Source organism: Jatropha curcas, chromosome 6 (assembly GCF_041381405.1).
Source record: "Jatropha curcas cultivar XTBG-Jc1 chromosome 6, XTBG_Jcur_1.0, whole genome shotgun sequence".
Taxonomy (NCBI): domain Eukaryota; kingdom Viridiplantae; phylum Streptophyta; class Magnoliopsida; order Malpighiales; family Euphorbiaceae; genus Jatropha; species Jatropha curcas.
The window spans coordinates 22067758-22088460 of record NC_143156.1 but is presented as its reverse complement, the minus strand read 5'-3'; the positions used below and the strand labels follow the sequence as shown (position 1 = coordinate 22088460).

The following is a 20703-nucleotide window of genomic DNA, read 5'->3' as shown; positions in this document are numbered from 1 at the left end:
TGGTTCAGGCTTAGTCACAATTAAGGTTCTTCGCTTCTCCCCGCAAGTACGTGCCCTCTCTGCAGGTGTGTTTAATGAGAATCGAACCAAAGAGATCTTCCCAAATGTCCAGCCTGCAATGCCAACTGAATCACAATCCATAGGTAATTTAGTTAATATGTTGAACCTTTACTATACCCATATTTAATGTTACTGGTTAAACATAATTTTTTTTTTTTATCAATTACTCTTTATTTTTTAATGTCATTATTTATTGACAATCACTTTTAAAATTAAAAATGTAAATATTTACTAAATTTGGTCATTTTCAATGCAAATTAATCAAACTTAGATAATTAATTAATCTTGGTTGGTGCAAAAAGTCAATAATAGATTGATGAGTATATCTTATATTGAAGTAAAGATATAATAGAAAAAATATATATGTATATATTTATATTTCTAATTAAAATAATTAATTTTTTAAATTCTTGTGAAATATAAAGTGTGTCTATCAACCGGGAACGTACAAATAAGTTAATTTGGACTTAGTGAATCCTGATGGAAATAAAAAAGAAATTTATTTTTTTTTATTAAAGTCGAAATCAAATTAAATGTGCTAAAAGTCAAGCTACACTGAAACAAACATATCGATTCAATTTAATTTGGTTGATTTTACCAAACTCAGCTCAATGTAAAAGTGATACATGTTGCAGGATTTCAAACATGGTTTAAATGGATTGGTTAGAAATTTAAGGTGCTTAGCCAATTTGGATAGACAGTGAACACTTATTTGAAGACCCAACTGCAATAATAGTCAGTAGGTATGAATACGATTTGGTTTCCAACTGAAATCAAATTGAAATCGAATCAATTAAAACCGGAGCTAAATCATGGTCAGTAACTTTTGATTTTAGATCATAATCAAAACCGTGTTTAAGGTTCGTTTCAATTCTTTATTTTTTAAAATCGAAATTAGTAGTTTTAGTTTAAAACCAGCAGTTCTGATATGAAACTGTGAAAAACACGTTCTCAAAGAAATTTTCAATTTGTTTTCTTTTTTAATTTTAAAAATAAATTTTAAGAATATTTATCAAATTGATTTAATTCTTTTAACCAGTAATATTTATCATTGTTATTTATTCAAGCTACAAACCTAAAAAGAATTTTTAAAAAGTTTAAAATATATTATTTAATTTCAGTTCAAATCAGAATAAAATGAAAATTGGTGGTTCCAAAACCATTTTATAACTGCCTAAAAACAGTTCGATTTCAATTTTACTTTTTTTAAAAAAAAAATTGAAACCACTGATTTTAAAACCGAAATCAGTTGTTTTACAAACATGGTCGGTCGTGCCTGAGTAGTCAACACACTCTTCCAATTTGATGCATTAAAAAAAATTAGTTTAATTAATTATCATTATTAGATCTATTATAATTGGAAAAAGACTCCCTTAGCAACTAGTTGTATTTATACATTGAACTGCACGGCATTGCAAATTGGAAATTATACTCTTAATTAGTTTACTTCTAGAACTATGGACCCATAAGAAAATGCATATATTTGATTAATTAAATGAATATATTCATTTAGGACTTATTTGATAGAAATGATTATATTTAAAATTTTATATTTTTATCACACTTCTTTTCCTTTGATGAATTTCAATTTTATATATAAAATTTTATATTAATTAACAATAACATGATGTTCTTCATAATAATTTGAATTAACAATAATATGAACATATTGCAGTAAAAAAATAATATTCATTTTAAATTCATTTATACTAAAAAAAATTAAAATATTTGGGACTTTCATAAAAGTATTTGCAATTCTTTTTTTCCTTCTTTTCTTTTTTCCATCCTCAAAGAGAACAAAATTATGGAAAATCAATTTCAGTGATAACCACTAGCGTTTTGTACTAATTTATTTAATTAATAATTTTTGTAACATCACTACAGAAACCACACTAACCAACTCACATCCAATATTTGGTACTTGATTAATAGTTTCCTTCTTTGTTTTTGACTTTTTTTCTAACAAGATTTATTATATAAATTATTAAAACTATTTATTTTATAAATAAACTAGAACTTCTAATTATTTTATAATTTTAATTTATCTTATATATGCATCGTGTCAGCCTGTCAGGCTCGTAAGGGGAAATATTTTTGGTGAAGTTTTCTTTATCTGTAAAAATGGAATACTCGATCTCTTATTTTAAAGAACATAAGCAATTATGTCAATTTTTTTTTTTTTTTTGAAAGACTTCTTGCTTGCTCTTAGCCTTCTTTAATTAATTAATCATATTTTGCAACATCATCTAGATTATTCAGCAGTATATGAAGTCTCCCTTGGCTCAAATTTTTTTTTTCTTTTAAATCTTAATAAAACAAATAAATTTATATATACTAAATGAAATTGAATAATAGCAATTTCTTTAGAGAGAGAAGATATTTTTTATTTATAATTATTCATAAGAATTTGAGTGTTAGACAAAGTTTTATAATTATATATATATATATATATATATATATATATATATATATATATGCAAAAGGAATTGTAGATGTGGAAGTCAATTATTGTATAAGCCATTACACAATGGAGAGAACAAGTAAATATAGAATAGATTAATTAACAGAAAACCATGTTGACTAGCCTTTTTGTAGCTCTTTTCTTATTTTTGTTTTGCCTTGTTAAACAACCTCACAACAAACTTTCAAGTCATTCTTTAGCAATAAATAAAAATGCAGTTCAAGAAACCTCTTTTCTATGGAATTAAAATACTTATTTATACTCATTACTCATAAATCTATTGTATTTTTTTTTTTTAAAAAAAAAAAAGACATTCACACTTTTATTTATACCAATTATTCAGATCAACTTACCTAAATTCAGTCTACAGTCCACTTATGGAAAAAAATAATGAAAAATAAATTTTTATTGAAACCACAGTATTGCTAACCATTTATTAGGAAAAAAAAACATAAAATAAAAATAATTTTAAAAAATCATATTTTTTTGATAAGTTTAGTTATAAGTAAATTTATAGACCAAATCTTGGAAACTCTAATCCTTATTACACTAGCTGAGTATAGGGATAGACTTACCTGGACTAGGTTCATGGCTTTATATATGAACCAAACCAAAGAAAATATGAGTTTTTCATGAAATGAGGTTATATTTTACCGTACGCTAAGAAGAAAATGATGAAATAAGTACAATTTTTTAAAAAAATTTATTTTCATTGGTTAATAGATAGACCATATATCTAATCTAAGTTAAAATAACACTACAAGAAATAGCCCTCCCCTTAGCTTACAAATTCGTAAAAATAACTGTAATTGAAAGAATTCAAATTCAAGACTTTTCATTTTTAATATAAGTGAAAAGACTAATTAAATCACTGTCTAACCAAATCACTATCTAATTTACAATTATTATAGATAAATTGCAAGCCACCAATATTTGTGTTTAAAGAGATAGGGTTGCACTTGCATGAATATATATCTCACTCTACTCTATTGCCACATCACAAACAAATATATAATTGAACCAATCAACGAACAGACCGACCTGACAAGCTCTTGTTGGGTAGCTGGCTAGCTAGCTCCTACCCATAAGTCACGTAAAGGCCACGTATATATCATATATCATATAACACTTTGATTTTGAACTACTTCAAAAGAGAATTTCAACTTCTTCACTACTAAGTTATGTGTCACAGCTTTCTTAAGGACAACTACTCCTCGTTTGTTCTTAAAACTGTGGGTCATAATTATAATCCATCTTGTTAACAGAAAAAAGTTATATGTTAGTCCAAATTTTTTTTTTAATTTTAAAATATTTTCGTCTATTATTATTGGAAAATGTAATTGAATTTAGTTTATACATTATACAACTTAAAATTGACATAATTACAAAATTTAGAACTTAAAAAGTAGTTTTTATACTTAAATTTGAATTGTACGTGTACTTAAAATAATATAATAATATAATATAGTAGTCCACGAAATGCATGCAGTCTACAATAATTTATCTTATTAAGTTGATCCACTTTCATACTGGACCAAGAATCTTCTAGAAAAACCTGAAGATTCCAGGAAAAACACACTACTCGCCCACCAAAGTCGGTTTCCACTCGGCTCCGCTCAGCCACAAGGTCATGCTTACGTGTTCCCATATCTTGTTCAATTTTTATTTTTCACACTTCCAATTATTTATTCCCAAATAATCCCTATCGCTTTCGCTTCCTTATAGCTCAAGAAGCGAGGGCACTAACGTCATTCTAGAAAGGTCAACTATAAAAGTCCACACTTTTTTATAGTTTGCATGCTCAACAAGTTAACTCAACACATATCCAAACTTTATAAATACCTTAACCCTAACTCCTCCTTATAGTCTTTTCTTTCCGTTCCTTCAAAACTCTTTCCTTTTTCACACTTTTCTCAGTTCAGATCTAATTGTAAACCATGAAGAGAAGCTTTTATAACACAGAGATCGATAGTATAACCATGGCGAATTGCTTGATGCTTCTATCACAAGGGAAGGAAACGCGATTTCCATCCTTTGAAGCCATGAAAGACACTGGTCTTAACTCGCCGGGTCGTGTTTTCGAGTGCAAGACATGCAATAGACAATTTCCATCGTTTCAAGCCCTCGGTGGCCACCGTGCTAGTCATAAAAAGCCTAGGTTGATGGGTGGAGATGGAAGCTTAGAGAATCAAACGTCGTCGCTGTCATCGTCTTCTCCAGTCAAGCCAAAGACACATGAATGCTCAATCTGTGGATTAGAGTTTGCTATAGGTCAAGCTCTGGGAGGTCACATGAGAAGACATAGAGCTGCTTTAAGTAACAATAACCATAACAATGGAGATGATAGTGCAGAAGAAAAAGTGATGGTGCCTCCTCCAATTTTGAAGAAGTCAAACAGCAAAAGGGTTTTGTGTTTGGATTTGAATTTGACTCCATATGAGAATGATTTAGAGTTCTTTAGGCTTGTTGGTAAAGAAGCTCCTATGGTTTTGACTGTTTCTTCTAGATCTTAATTAATTAAAATTACATGTAATTAGTCTCTAAGATGGCAATTAGTTGGTTATACCTTATATAACATTTTGAATTTCTTTTTTCCTCCTTCTTTCTATATATAGAGGATTCATTATCTTGTATGTAAATATTTATTCATTTGTTTATAGATACAATTATTATATATTCATTCTTTTGTTATATATATATATATAAATTTAGTTACTGCTCTTTGCAATTTGTGGAATTAAAGAAATTATTTATTTCGTAGTCATGAGACAAGCATGATGTCACATATAAGATAATTTTATGGGTGACTTACTTTATTGACAAGGATAATACTATAATTAATTATCATTAGCCAGAGGATATCTAAGTTAATTAAATTCCATCTTCATACATGGTATTTAAGTGTGTGTGTTAAATGTAGCAACTTGCTTTGGAAGAATTCTTCTCAAACTCAAGAATGATAGTGACCGGTATATGATTTTTCCTTTTTAATTAAGCTATTTATGAACACTATGTGATAATTTTTAATTATGTATGCTAAAAAATAAAAAAAAAAATACAAAAGAGTAAACTATAATTGAGTATTTTTTTTTATTTATTTATGAATTTGTATTAGATTGGAATAATGAAATAAATTTAAAAAGACTCTAAACAATGAATAAAAAAGAAGGAAAGAAAATTCAGTTGGGGTGCCATTGATCATTAGAATAGCCTCCACCTTGTGCTCTTTGTTTTGCTTTTATTCTTTTATTTACCTTAATAAACTCATATATCTGTTTGGCCTCTGCAAAACCTGAATTCAGATTAGTGGGCTGTACCGAATACCAGATGGTTTATAAAAAAATAAAAAATAAAACTCATATATCTAACATTATATCTCTTAATTTTAGTTTTGTTATTCAAAAAAAAAAAAAAAAAAACATAAATTCTTTTAGTTTGTTAAAAGATAAACGAACTCTATTAGCTATCAATAATAAAGTTTTAGATATATATGAGTATTTATAGTACTTCATATTATTATTAATGAATTATATTTTTTAAAAAAAAAAGATAAATAAAGGAAGAAAGAATCCCATTTTAAAAAATGAAAAGGAAAGAAAGAAAGAACTAATGCTATGTATAGCAAGTCTCTTAGCTTTCTCAAAGGTTAGGTGTTTGGGTATGAGTGAAGATAATTGTTTCAATGTCCATTTTCAATGTACTTCTATCTTCCTGTAGCTTGGTATCATTTTCACGAACTTGTCTTTCTATTATATTTATTTTATTCCCAAAAATGATTTTACATACATATAACAAATTGCACTATCAATTGTAGTTTGCAGGATAATTTCTTTCCCTAAATTAGTGATTTCAAGAGAGAGAATTGAAGTCTAGTCTAGCTACCAACCTTATCGAAAATGGTTTTTCTAAAATTTTTCTTTCGTCATAAATGTTTTTGAAATGACCTTATTATTTAAAATTCAATAAGTCATCATGACTGATTTCTTGAAATTAAATTCAAAATATATCCCAAAAATAAAATTAAAACAATATTATATATATATATATATGTAATTAGAGTGTGTTAAAAATTATATTGATAATTCTAAGTATCTATAACACTTCCATAATATAAATAAATAAAATTGAAAGATAAAAAGTAATAATAATTATAATAAAAATAAAGAAAAATGAGTGAAGAAAATTTTTCAATGGTAGAAGTTAAAGTAGATGGAGATGTTATGTTGATGGTGTTAAAGAAAAAATTAAAAGCCAAAAAGCAAAATTAAAGTAAAAATTCAAACCTACTAATAAGAAAATATATAAAGCACATAGAATATGATACCGTGAGATTAAATTAAGAAAGAAAGATGTAAAATATTTTTTCAAGTAATAAAACTGAAAACAAAACTTTTGATTGTCTAACGTTAATTTAAGTTCTCATGTTAACAAATTATCTAATAATCAATTATTTTTGAATAGGCATAACTAGGTTCCAGTTTTCTTTATTTTTTAGAACCATTTTTAAAATAAAAATAAATTTTATGATACCATTACCAGTCGTTAACATAATTGTGTTTTATATTTTTAATTATATTTTTTTTCTTTTTTTCTCTTTCGATTTACATAAATATCATTTATTTATTTATTTAAGCTACTCAAGTATTATATTTTATTCAATTGATGGTGTAAATAATAATCAAGGTTATTGTGACTTCAAAATTTAAAGATTAAAGTGAGAATTCTTTTAATTATTTTTTGCTTAAATTTTGGATTTTTAGAATTTTATTATTAACTAAAATCTTTAATAGCTAAATAGGAGAGATATTTGATAATTGAGCGAATTGATAATATTATGAAAAAATTAAATTTAAAGAAACAAGTAATCAAAAATTAAAAATTGTTTCCTACTTTTATTAAATAAAAAACTAAAAACATATAATTATAATAAAGATTGTAAAACAATAAAAAAAGTATTTAAATACCTTCAAAATGCCTTAAAATAAAATAAAAAATATATTTTAAAAATATTTTATTATATATTAGAAATTATAAAAATTAAATTATTTATTTTATCTCCCTAACTATTTTTTATTCTCCCCTAAAATTTCAGAGAGTAAATCAACCAATATTATCAAATTTTCTGAATCAAAAACATAGGATTCATCTCCCTCATCTTTGTACAACCTCTATTTCCATTTTAGTTGATTTTCCTTTTCATATAAAATTATCAAATTCGATTGATCCATTAGATTCAATGTATGAGAACCTTAAAATTAGGTATTAGAAATAGGTACGCAACCGCATTAATAATTGTATTTATTGCACATTAGATAAAATTTAAAAAATAATTAAAAAATAAATGCACACCAAGGCATAGTGTAAAGGTAAGTGCATTTACGACCTCTTATGAACTCTTTTTCTTCTTCTATTAGCGGCCACCGGTGAACTCACCTATAGTCAACCCTTTCAAATATTAAGATTTATTGTTGTTATATTTTGAGATTTTGTTCCCAGGTTAAGTTTTAAGTTATTGTTCTCATCATTATGATGGTTTTATTTAACATTTTTTGTTATTTAGATAGTTATGTAGAAAAAAATGAATATATCCTCTCTAATAGAGAGAAGAAATTTAAAGATAATCAAATTGAACTTATAGAAAGACTATGAAGTCGAACAATGACCTTGAATAACATAAATATTATATTATGTCAATTATCAAATACTTCAAATTAAGGTTGTACTTTTTTAATCTTCATTAGACTTCCTAAACAAAAGTGTAAAAATATATTGATCTGTATCCCATAACTGCATATAGTTTTCTTTTAATGAAATTTTTTTAATTTGATTTCTTCTAAAAAAACTTATACAAATCAAAAAATAAACAAAAACAAAAAGCCAATAATTTAGCAGGCGTGGCGTCTAATTTAAATAATTATTTGATGGCATATTTACTGTTTATCATCAAATAATTCAAATTTTGGACACCACTAATTCAATCATTTTTGTCGCGAAAATCCAGTTCTGTAATCGTCATTCTTTTTTAGGATAAGTCATTTCAAGTTTCAATCAGTTGCAGATAGCTATGATTTCATTATTTTTCATTTTTAAAAAATCTATTAGTCCCTAAAATTTTATATAAAAATACAATTGGGTCCCTTACTTCATCTGTGTCCATTCAACACTTAAATTCAAATCCTTACTTCATCTGTGTCCATTCTTATTTTATTTTCAAAAACTAACTCTAAGATCACTAACTTATGATTATGTTAATATTTTAGTTATTTCATTTAAAATATCCTTTTTCAATTGTTAATTGCCAGAAAAATAAATCTCTAGATTATAATAATCTAACTATAAGGTTTCTAACTTATTATTTATACTAATAATTTGATCAATATATTTTGTACGGAAGAAACAAAATGTTAATCAAATCATATTTTAGAGATTTGATAGTTAGTCTTCTAAAATAGAAATACCCATGTGTTAATTTGATTATAATTTAGGGACTAATTTATTCTTTTCTCTTTTAAAAATATAATATTTTATTCTTATATTTTACTTCCATTAAATTGTTATATCATTTTGTCAATTTTTTTACAATTTTCATTAAAAAGTACAAAGAATTGCAAAATATACATGAATATATTGTTAATTTTGTAAAATATAAGATTAAAAATCAGTAATTTTTCAAAAATAGTCTTATAAACATTCGCAAAAAGAAATAAAATAAATTAACAAAAGGATACAACGGAATCGACTCAAGTCTGATACAAAATTTAGCTAATATCAAATAAATTTATATATGTTATAGGTAATGCTAAACCTATAACATGAAAGGAGCCCTAGTGTATTTTCAAAAATATAGAAGTAAATACGTCGTATTTTTTTCTTTTTAAAAAAGGTAAAATAAGCTTGTGACATTTTACAAAGCATTTATGTAATCATATGACATTAAATTATGAAGTAACAAATTATACAAATAGATAAAAATAAATTCTGTTCATATTTATCTTCATGAGCTTCTCTTCCTCCTCTTGTTTGCATGTGCTCTAAATAAGAAGCTCATTCCAACATTACAAGGAAAAAAATCCCAAATTTCAAAAAAAAAAAAAAAAAAAAAAATCTAATTTCAAATCAATAAAACATAAATTGAAGAAGAGAGAAGCTTACCTTTACCCAAATATCACATAAGAGGATGAGAAATTTCATGAAAGTGGGAAAAAGAAGAGAAAAAAAATAAAGGAAAAATCGCAATCAATGGAAGAAACAAAAACAAAACACAAACAAAAGGAGGCTTAGAATAAAAATTGTTAATAAATGATTAAATCATGACTGCAATTAAGGATATAAGCAAATGAGATAAAAACCTCATCATGCTATAAGTTCCAAGAATTGTCTCGACAAGATAAACAATTTATGATAGAATATCATCATAGCCTCTTTAAAGGGGTGTTCTTTATATATTTTGGACGAAATCATTGACTTCACTTATAATTAGACAGTGAAAGGCAGAAGTAAAATATAATTATACTAAAATTTGATAGTTGCCTAAGAGCAAAACCTCATTCTCAAATTAATAAAATAAGACCTTTAAAATAAAATACACACATTGATACTTTGTTAAGTTGGAGAGCAACTCATTTCCCTATATAGATCAAATCATTGTAATAGGAAAAAAATAATTGTATGGAAATGCAGTAATAGACAACAAAAAAAATAGAGACAAAACAATGAAATTGATACAAAAAAAAAAAAAAAATAGTAGAATGATAATTTCGGAAAAAAAAAAATCAATACCAAACCTTCAGATAAGTAGTAGCTTGTTGTCTCTGACAAAAAAAAAAAAAAAAAAAAATAGTGAACTCGATAACAAAATTAGCATTAATTTCATTCTACAAAAAGTGATTATCAAAATTAAATAAAAACTCCAAAAATTCATATATTAGGAATTGATAACAAACCTTTAAATAAGTAGCAATAAATCTAACTGCAAAATTAGCATCATTCTCATACTTTAAATAATGACATATGAGTTATCATCTAAATCAAATCAAAACTTCAAAAAGTCAACATAGCATAGCAATTAAGTATAATTAAGTAGAGTTCATATTTTTATTTATTCCAATTTTTGTGCAGTAAAATAGTGCACATTAATAAATGAGTGATCCTTGAAACTGCAAAAAGTCCTCAAAAGAATATAAACAAATAAAAAATGTTACCACTCATCCAAACAAAAAAAAGTTCTCCAACACCGCATAAAAATTGTTCAATTGTTCTTGCATAACAATTTAATAGAAAACTAAAAAAGATAACATTACCAGAACTATTTCTACTGATTTTATTATCAATAATTCTTTCCACCTACAAATTTAACTGTTGAGGAAATGCAAATGGATGAAATAAACAAAACATACTTGGAATGAAAATTCAAGAAGTAATAGGATATGATAACAATTGAAATGCAAACAAATAGCAGAGTAATTTGCTAATTAGATCCAAATTCATTTCAATAACTCCAATATTCTCCAAGTTTGGATGTCACATATTTCTTAAACCATTTTTTTTTTCCAAAATTTCAAAATCAAAAGATACAGAAAAAGACAATTATTTACGAATGATAAACAAAAGTGGTAATATTCTGTACGAAATCATTTGTAGCAAGACATATACAAAAAGTGTTAGAATTTTGTGCGACATGATTTATCAAGTGTTCATTTTGACCAAAAAAATTATGATTTTTAAGCATATTGTCTAGTATGTTAATAAGGTAGGAGGCCTTTTTTAACACCATAGACAATATCAAATAAAAAATGGATAGGTTTGTATATATTGTTAGTAAAAAACAAAAAAAAAAAGCAAAAAGCATTAAAAAAATAGCTCATTGTTCAATCATCATCAGTCAAGCTGCAAATAATATATGCATCATAGTTTATTTGTCATTTTTATTTCTTTATAAAAAATCTCTTAAGTGTTATTTTACAAAATTTCTTTAGTTGATTAAGAACACATGAATTACCTTGTTTTAGGCTCTTTACCAAGTCGATGGGCTTGACTCCTATGAAAAGAGACAACATGATATTCATTTGCATTTAAATCCTCACTACTATGCGTTAATTAGTTTGTCATTAGTTATATAATAATAATAATAATAATATATTGCTATTACAAAAATATATCATGATTAAGCAAGTAAAAAAAAGTTCAAAGAATTCTATAAACCTTGATTCTGATTCAATTATAGTTTCTTGAAAATATGGCAATTTTCTTTTATTCACATTTGCTCCATCAAACACAACTTGAGAACAGACTTGTTCTGATATCAATGATGGCCTAAGAGATGATTCTTCATTACCAAACTATTGTGGCAAAGTATTTAGATCATATGCTGCTGCAATAATCAAATCACTCCTTGATAAATCACTTTTAGGTACGCCCCAATTAACTTAAAAATAAAAGCTTTTTTTTTTTAAATTAGAACAATTAGCAAAAAATATGACCCCTTCCTCTCCCCTCTCTCCTATCTTAGCCCTTCAAGCCCCTCCCACCACCGTCATTAATCAACCTGTTATCAACCCTCTTGACTAGAAATGCAACTCAGGTGCTTACTTAACGCCATAAGAGCTTGCTAAGTATGGACCTGAGACTCCCCTCTCGGGTGATCGTCCCACAATCGTTGTTCATACACAGTCTCCTCTTTTACCTCTCCATATCTTAAAAGTATCAGCCTCTTCGAATACCCTTTCTATAAACTTCTGTAATTTTCCTGAAAACTGGGACGCACAAAGTCTGAAGAGTAAAATCTTTTCCCGTTATGGCAAAGTTCTATACCTGTATGTTTCTCCTAGAAAAAACAAAATGATGCAGTGATTCAGTTTTGTCAGATTTAACAAACTGAATATTTGCTCTGATGTGGTAAAAAATCTTTCATTTGTCTGGATTGGATCATTCAAAATGTGGGCAAGATTTTCAAAATTTAGAAAACAAATGAAGCCTCTTCCAACCAAAACTCGACTTCTCCCTCCAAAAAAACCCCCTTTATTCCCAATACTAGAGACAACATAACCTACCTGGATGCCACGATCAACCAAGCTCTTGAAAAAATCCTTAAACAACTTGCAAATAACAACGTATTCTTTGGACGAAAAGTAAACGACTCTTCTTATATCTGGGGTCGCTTCAATTTCAATAGTCTGAAGGAAAACTATTAATGGTTAGAAAAATGTGTTATTGGAAGGTTAAAAGACCCTGTTGACTTTTCCATTGTTCAAAAGGAAATTGGAATACTTTATTGCAAAACATCTTTTATTAATGGCTTTAGAGTGCTTCTTCAGTTTTCTTCGATTCAAGAAGCCCACAACTTTACAAACAATTCTCTTCTTCAATCTAATTAGTTCACCCTGTGTCGTATTTGGACCCCCGATTTAATCCTTGGTCATGATAGAAGAGCTTGGCTTAAGTTTGAAGGAATTCCACTTACAGCCTAGAATGAGAATTTTTTTTAGGCACATTGGAGCTCTGATGGGTTTTTTTGATTAAGATTAACGATTGAACTCTCTCAAAGGCAAGATTTAATTATGGCAGAATTCTTGTCCAGACTAAGTTTCATGTGCCAATCAATACTACCATAGATGCCTACGTTAATAACCATCGCTATTCCATTAGAGTCATAAAGGAGATTGCTTCTTTTCAAACCCATAATTTGCCCTTATCTTCTCCAGTTAACTTGGAGCCTCTTTTGGATGCTGTGTATGACTTAGACTCTCCAGAAACGGTGATTGCAGAGTCCCCGTTGTGCTTTTGCAACGTTTCGATTCTCAATAAGCCCCTGTGATAACTCTGCTTCATCCTTATTGGCTGATTCAAATTATAGATCTCCAGCCGACTTTTTGCTAGATCCATGTTTATGTCAGCAGTTAAGTTTTTCTGGGGAACCCAACAACCGCTTCCTTTCTACTAAACCTAACCATTTTCTCTTCCCAAAAATTAATTGCTTGGGAGAAAAGTCCCTCGTTACTTCTGCGTCTCAAAACCCATATACTGGGCCCTAGTTACCAGCTTATCAAACTTTTGATCAGCCTTGTCCAATCCTTTTTGTCCCTAAGCCTATTAATCTAATGGTGGACCTCTCCCCTTTTAAACCCGATGACTTATCTAAGAGGGCCTCTTTCTCTCCTTTAGTCCCTGGGCCTTTTGTGACTAAAAGATCTTTGAGTAGAAAGAAGAAGCTCCTCTCTAAATCCCAACCTGCTCCCTTCATTCCCAATTCCCTTCCTTTTTCTTCTTTTCCCCCTCCCTTCTCTTTGCCCCTTCCTTGTAGCCCTTTAAACTCTCCTTTTACCCATTCCTGCCCTATTTCTTCAATTTCTGGTAGTGATTCATTTAACCATATTTCTGATAATGTTTCTGGAAGCCATGGGTCTATTTATGATTCTTCAGAGTTTGAAGTAAATGAGGAAATTCGTGAAGCAGAGAAAACATGGGATCTTGGAAAAAATTTGGGATTGGAGTTCGATGACCCTCAGAATGAAATGGTGGATGCTTTGGTGGAGTTAGGGAGGTCCTAATTGCTGTTTTGAAATAAAATCAGCTATTCAAGTGCTCTATTTCTTTTAATGAGCTTTCCCAATATTTTGTCTCTTAATGTTTGGGTTTAGGGAGGAAAGGCAAGGTTAGAGCTATTAAAGGCCTTGTATAAGCAGAAAATGTGGGAGTTTTATTCATGCAAGAAATTAAGAAGGATAACTTTGACAGTAATTTTATTAATAAACTGTGGCACGACACAGATTTCAGCTTGGTTTTCCTTCCTGCCATTAGTTCGGCTGGTGGTATTCTTACTATTTGGAACTCTAGATGTTTCCTTTATTCAAGTTCTCTATCAGGCGATGGTTTTCTCCTTGTCTCTAGTTCTTTTTTCCATTCCTCAGATTGTGTTCACTTGATTAATGTCTATTCACCTTGTGATTTACTTAAAACCAAGCAACTTTGGGATAAATTACAAGCTTTAGTCCTTAATTTATCTGGGCTGATTTATATTGGTGGCAATTTCAATGTTGTGTGTAATTCCTTGGAAAGAAAGGGCGATAGAGATGACACTGTTAGCTCCAATGATTTCAATAGCTTTATTGCTCCTTGTGGATTAAACAACATTCAGCTATTTGGGCGCAAGTATACTTGGTCAAATGCTGATGGCTTTAAGATGAGTAGAATAGACAGATTTCTCCTCTGTTCTAATTGGATCACTTCTTGGCCTAATTCCTCTTCTAAAGGCTTAAGTAGATTTTACTCAAATCACTGCCAGATCCTACTCTATTCTAATTCTCTTGACTGGGGTCCAAGACCTTTTCGATTCTTTAATCATTAGTGTGATCACTTCAAATTCCAAGATTTAGTTAAGGGTGTGCGGTTTTCTTCTCAATTCTCTGGTTGGGGTGCTTTTGTGTTGAAGGCCAAACTCAAAGCTCTCAAGCTATCTCCAAAAGCTTGGAGTTAAAAACCTTCAATTCTCTCAATCTTGAAATTTCTAAAACCAAAGAAGCTCTGGCTAATCTTGATTTGAAGGCTGAAATTGGCTCTCTTTCTGAAGCTGAGATTTTTTTAAGGAAGCAATTGAACCTTAAGCTTTTCCATCTCCAGAGAGTTCAAGAAAGCACGTTGAGGCAGAAAGCTAGAGTTCTCTAGTTGAAAGATGGTGACAATAACTCGAAATTTTTCCACGCTTTCTTAAATAAAAGAAGGGCAAGAAATCATATCAATGGTTTACTTTTTAATGGTAGTTGGATTTATGAAGTTCCTTTCCTAAGAGCTACTGCCAAGTCTTACTTTGAATCAATTTTTGACTTCACTTCTATGCCTAGACCATGACTTGTTTGTGAGTTTCCTAATACTCTCTCTTCAGTGCAAGCTCTTTCTTTAGAAGCAGAATTTTCAGAAAACGAAATCAAATCAGCTTTGTGGAGTTGTGACTCTTCAAAAGCGCCCGACCCCGATGGTTTCACAATGGCTTTCTTTAAAAAATGCTGGTCTTTTGTAAAGGATGACATTATTCAATTCTTCAGTAACTTCCATCGTAATGGCAAGCTTTGTAAAGGAATCAATTCAAGTTTCTTAGCGCTTATTCCTAAAACAGCTTCTCCTCAGCAGTTCAAAGATTTTTGTCCGATCTCTTTAATAGGTAGCTTATATAAGTTACTAGCTAAAGTGTTAACACTAAGGTTGAATGTAACATCCCTTCCCGGTCCACCCGTTAACCCGAATGAACCGAGTCGAGATGCTATAATCTGGTTAACTTTATGTCCTGTCATGCTGATATCATAATGTATGCTGACTATTATATCATGCTGATATAGTTTACATTAGTAATGTACTTAATATTTACAAGACATTATACTAGTTTCCAAAATGAAATGGGCCCACTGTGTGCCCTGTACATGCCATGATAAGGATAGACAGAATCAAAATATCAAAATGAGTAGCTACCCTGAAGACTGGGTCTTCCAAAGATGAACTGCAGCAGTTGTAAGCTGACTCTCTACGGTCCAGTCCCAAAACCTATGAGTTAAACAAGTAACTCGCTGAGCAAATAAAGCTTAGTGGATATCTCAACTTATAAAGAAACAAGTAAGCACATACATATGTAGAAATAAACATGTAAACACATATGGATAACTAAACATGTAAGCACACATATCATGATACTTTCATTATACTTTGATTATCGTTCTTGCTGTTTATTATGCTGTATGACTTATGCAATGTTTAGTCAATATAACTGTATGGCTCTATAAGGTTATAGTGAAACCCAAGTGATAAGAAGAACTGTATGAAACTGGATGAATACTATATGATTGGGCTGCTATGGCCATTATATAATCATATTCACTCAACGGCCTGTAGCCGGAGTACCAAACTGTATGGGGCGCAGATATGCTATCCTATGTCGCGACATAGCCTTATATACGTGGTTTCTACATAACCTCAATGGAGCATATTATCGGTATGTCAATAGTATAACACGAAAGCATATTAACGTTTTCATAACCTCATAAACCATATTGTTTACCTGGTTTCACATAATTTGCATGCTTGCATGTTGTTTTGATACATGTTCTCATGTTGTCTTTTTGTTTTAAAATGATTGTAGGAATACAATTTGAGCAAAGGAATACAATTGCATAGAAAAAGAGGTTCAAAAGAGCATCAAAACACAAGTCGTGAGCGCGCCATGAAAAGTCGCGAGCGCGAGAAGCACACATGAGGGTCAGTGAGTTTACAAGCCAAATTCGCGAGCGCACCATGAAATTCACGAGCGCGAGAAGCACCCTCGTGAGTCAGAGAGATTACAGGCACAATTCGCGAGCATGCAATGAAATTCGTAGCGCGAGAAGCACAAAATGAGAGTCAGAGAGTTTACAGGCAAAATTCGCGAGCTCGACATGAAATTCGCGAGCGCGCGTCGTGTGTCCAGCCTGCGCAGTCTGTACTATTTCGGTCATATCTCTCAATCTATAACTCCGATTTGGGTGATTTAAAAACCCATGGAAAGCTAACATATTTTCTCATTATCAACACACCATATAAATTCTCATGCAAGGAAATTAATTAAACTAAAAGAGATATCAAACCTTCACTCAAAAAGCTTGAACTCTTCTCCTTAGCTTCCTTTTGCTTCTACCTTTGAGCTCACCTCTCCTATACAAGAACTCTTACGAATAATCTAAAATATCACTTAATGACTAAATTATGAAATTCAAGAAATTCTACTTACTTGGATAGAATAGAGGTTGAAGTTAATGCTTGACTACCATTAAAATGGATGGAGATAAAGATGAAGAAGATGGAGAAAGGAATTTGAGTAAAGGAGATGAAGATAAGGATGAAGAAAGGAAAATGAAATGGTAATCACGGGTGGGCTCCAAAATATCAATGATTTTATGTGAAAATTACCAAATGGTACCTCAATTGTCAATAGGTTACAACTTAATACCTAAGCTTGATATTTTAGTGCAAGTAAGTCCTAATCCTTATACTTTGATCTTTTTACTTCATTCAAGTAAATCCACTTCTATTATAGTAAATCCCATACTACCCCACTCTAGACTCTAATGGCTCAAACTGGGTTTTCGTTCAGCCCGACTCAACTTGACTCTATGCAATGACTTGACTCAGTAGGATGTCACAGTTCTCCCCTCCTAAATAAAAAACTTCATCTCGAAGTTTACCTGTTGTGAACAAATGTGGATACTGTTGTCACATGGTTTCTTTAGCTTCCCAAGTTGCTTCTTCTGTTTTATGATTCCTCCAAAGAACTTTTACCAAGGCTATTTTCTTATTCCGCAATTCTTTAATTTCTCTGGCTAGGATCTGAATCGGTTCTTCTTCATAAGTGAGATCTGGCTGAACTTCAATCTCTTCTGCTGATAACACATGTGATGGGTCTGATCTGTATCTCCTTAACATTGATATGTGAAAGACATTATGAATTTGATCTAAGGTCGAAGGTAATGCTAGGCGATAGGCTAATGGTCCTACACGTTCAACAATCTCGTATGGACCAATGAACCTAGGGCTAAGCTTACCTTTTCATCCAAACCTTAGGATCTTTTTCCATGGTGAAACTTTTAGAAATACTTTATCACAGACCGTATACTCAATGTTCTTTCTTTTTAAATCAGCATAGGTCTTTTGTCAATCACTTGCTTCTTTCAGCCGTTTTCTGATGACTTCCACTTTCTCTTCTATTTCTCTAACCAAATATGGACCCAAAATCTTCTTCTCACTAAGTTCTGTCCAACACACAGGTGTCCTGCATTGTCTACCATACAACGCTTCATATGGTGCCATCTTAATGCTCGATTGATAGCTGTTGTTGTAGGCAAATTCCATGAGATGTACATATTTGTCCCAACTGCCTTCAAATTCTATAACACATGATCTCATCATGTCTTCCAGGATTTGAATTACTCTCTCTGATTGGCCATCTATCTAAGGATGAAATGCAGTGCTGAAATGCAATTTTGTCCCTAATGCTTCCTGCAGTTTACCCCAAAACTTCGATGTAAACCTTGGATCACGATCAGATATAATGGATGATGGAACTCCATGTAATCGAACTATTTCTCTAACATAAATTTCTACTAATGTGTCCAGAGAATAGTCCATCCTGACTGGTAGAAAGTGCGCAGGCTTAGTTAATCTGTCTACAATTACCCATACTGCATCATGCTTTCGCTGTGTCTGGGGTAATCCAGTAACAAAATCCATCGTGATCTGATCCCATTTCCATGTTGGCACTGTTATTGGATGAAGCGACCCAGTGGCAGTTGATGTTCTACTTTTACTTGTTGACATGTTAAACATCTTGTTACAACATTTTTGATGTCTTTCTTCATGCCCGACCACCAGTAGCCCTTCTTCAAATCCTGATACATCTTCGTACTGTCTGGATGCATTGTATATGGATTATTGTGAGCTTCATGCAGAATCATCTGTCTGATCTCCCCTGTCTATGGTACAACAACTCGATCTTCATAGAATAATACTCCACTCTTATCCAATATGAATTTCCCATCATGGCCTTCCTGTACTTGTTTAACCTATAGTGTTATTTGCGTATCTTTCTTTTGTGCTTCTGTAATTTCCTGAACCCAAGATGGTTGTACTTGCATCTGTGCTAGAATAACTCCCTGCTGTTGCAACTCCATACTGATTCTCATTGCTTTCAAAGCAGATAATGATTTTCGGTTAAGGGCATCAGCTACCACATTAGCTTTGCCCGGATGGTAATTAATGACATAATCATAATTAGCCAGAATTTGCATCCACTTCCGTTGTCTTGAATTCAAATCTTTCTGTGTCGGTAAATACTTTAAACTCTGATGATCGGTGTAAATGTAACACTTTCACCGTACAGATAATGCTGCCATACTTTGAACGCTAGAACAATGGCTGCCAGTTCTAAATCATGGGTTGGATAATTCAATTCATGTGGCTTCAATTGGCTGGAGACATAAGCTACCACTTTCCTGTCTTACATGAGTACACATCCTAACCCAGTATGAGAGGCATCACTGTAAATCTCAAAGTCTTTACCTGACACTAGCTGGGTCAACACTGGTGCTTCAGTCAACTTTTTCTTCAAAGTTTCAAAACTTTGCTGACATCATCATCCCATTGGAATACAATTGCTTTCTTCAATAATCTTGTTAAAGGTGATGCAATGATGGAGAATCCCTTTACGAACCTTCTGTAATAGCAGGCTAAACCTAGAAAACTTCGGACTTCTGTGACATTTCTGGGTGGTCTCCAATCAACAATAGCTTTAATCTTCTTAGGGTCCACTCTGATACCCTCCGATGACACCACATGTCCTAAGAAAGAAACTTCTTCCAGCCAAAACTCACACTTACTGAGCTTGGCATACAGCTGTTTATCCCTCATTGTCTGAAGTACAATCCGCAAATGTTTATCATGTTCAACCCTGTCTCTAGAGTAGACCAAAATGTCGTCTATAAACACCACCACGAACTGATCTAGATATGAATGAAACACGTGGTTCATGAGATCCATGAAAACCGCTGGTGCATTTGTGAGACCGAATGGCATTACTAAAAATTCATAATGACCATATCGGGTCCTGAATGCAGTCTTAGTGATATCTTCTTCCTTTATACACAACTGATGGTATCCCAACTTGAGGTCGATCTTAGAAAACATGCCTGCACCTTTTAGCTGATCAAACAAATCATCGATTCGAGGCAATGGATACTTATTCTTGATTGTCAGCTTGTTCAACTGTCTGTAGTCAATGCACAATCTGAGTGATCCATCTTTCTTCTTTACAAATAACACCGGTGCTCCCCAAGGTGATACACTGGGTCTGATAAAGCCTTTGTCCGATAAAGCCTTTGTCCAATAACTCCTGCAGCTGAATCTTCAACTCTTTTAGCTCTGCTGGTGCCATTCTGTAAGGTGCAATTGATACTAGTGCTGCGCCACGATAGACATCTATGGTAAATTCCACTTCCCTCCTTGGTGGTAACCCTGGTAACTCTTTTGGAAATACGTCTCGATAATCACACACTGTTGGTATGTCTTGCACTTTTGACTTTTCTTTCTCTGCTTGTAATGCATATACCAAGTATGCTTCACAACCCTTCTGAATTAATCTCTTTGCTGCCATGGCTGATATCACATTACCCAGA

At 31.0% G+C, this 20703-nt stretch overlaps 1 protein-coding gene across 1 annotated transcript; it reads left to right on the top strand.

The window, feature by feature from the left end:
• Positions 1–4326: 4326 nt before the first annotated feature.
• On the top strand, positions 4327–5201 carry LOC105641578 (zinc finger protein ZAT11). Its single transcript, XM_020682295.3, has one exon. It carries the CDS (start codon positions 4459–4461, stop codon positions 5032–5034), a length of 576 nt encoding a protein of 191 aa, XP_020537954.1. The 5' UTR covers positions 4327–4458; the 3' UTR covers positions 5035–5201.
• Positions 5202–20703: the final 15502 nt, after the last annotated feature.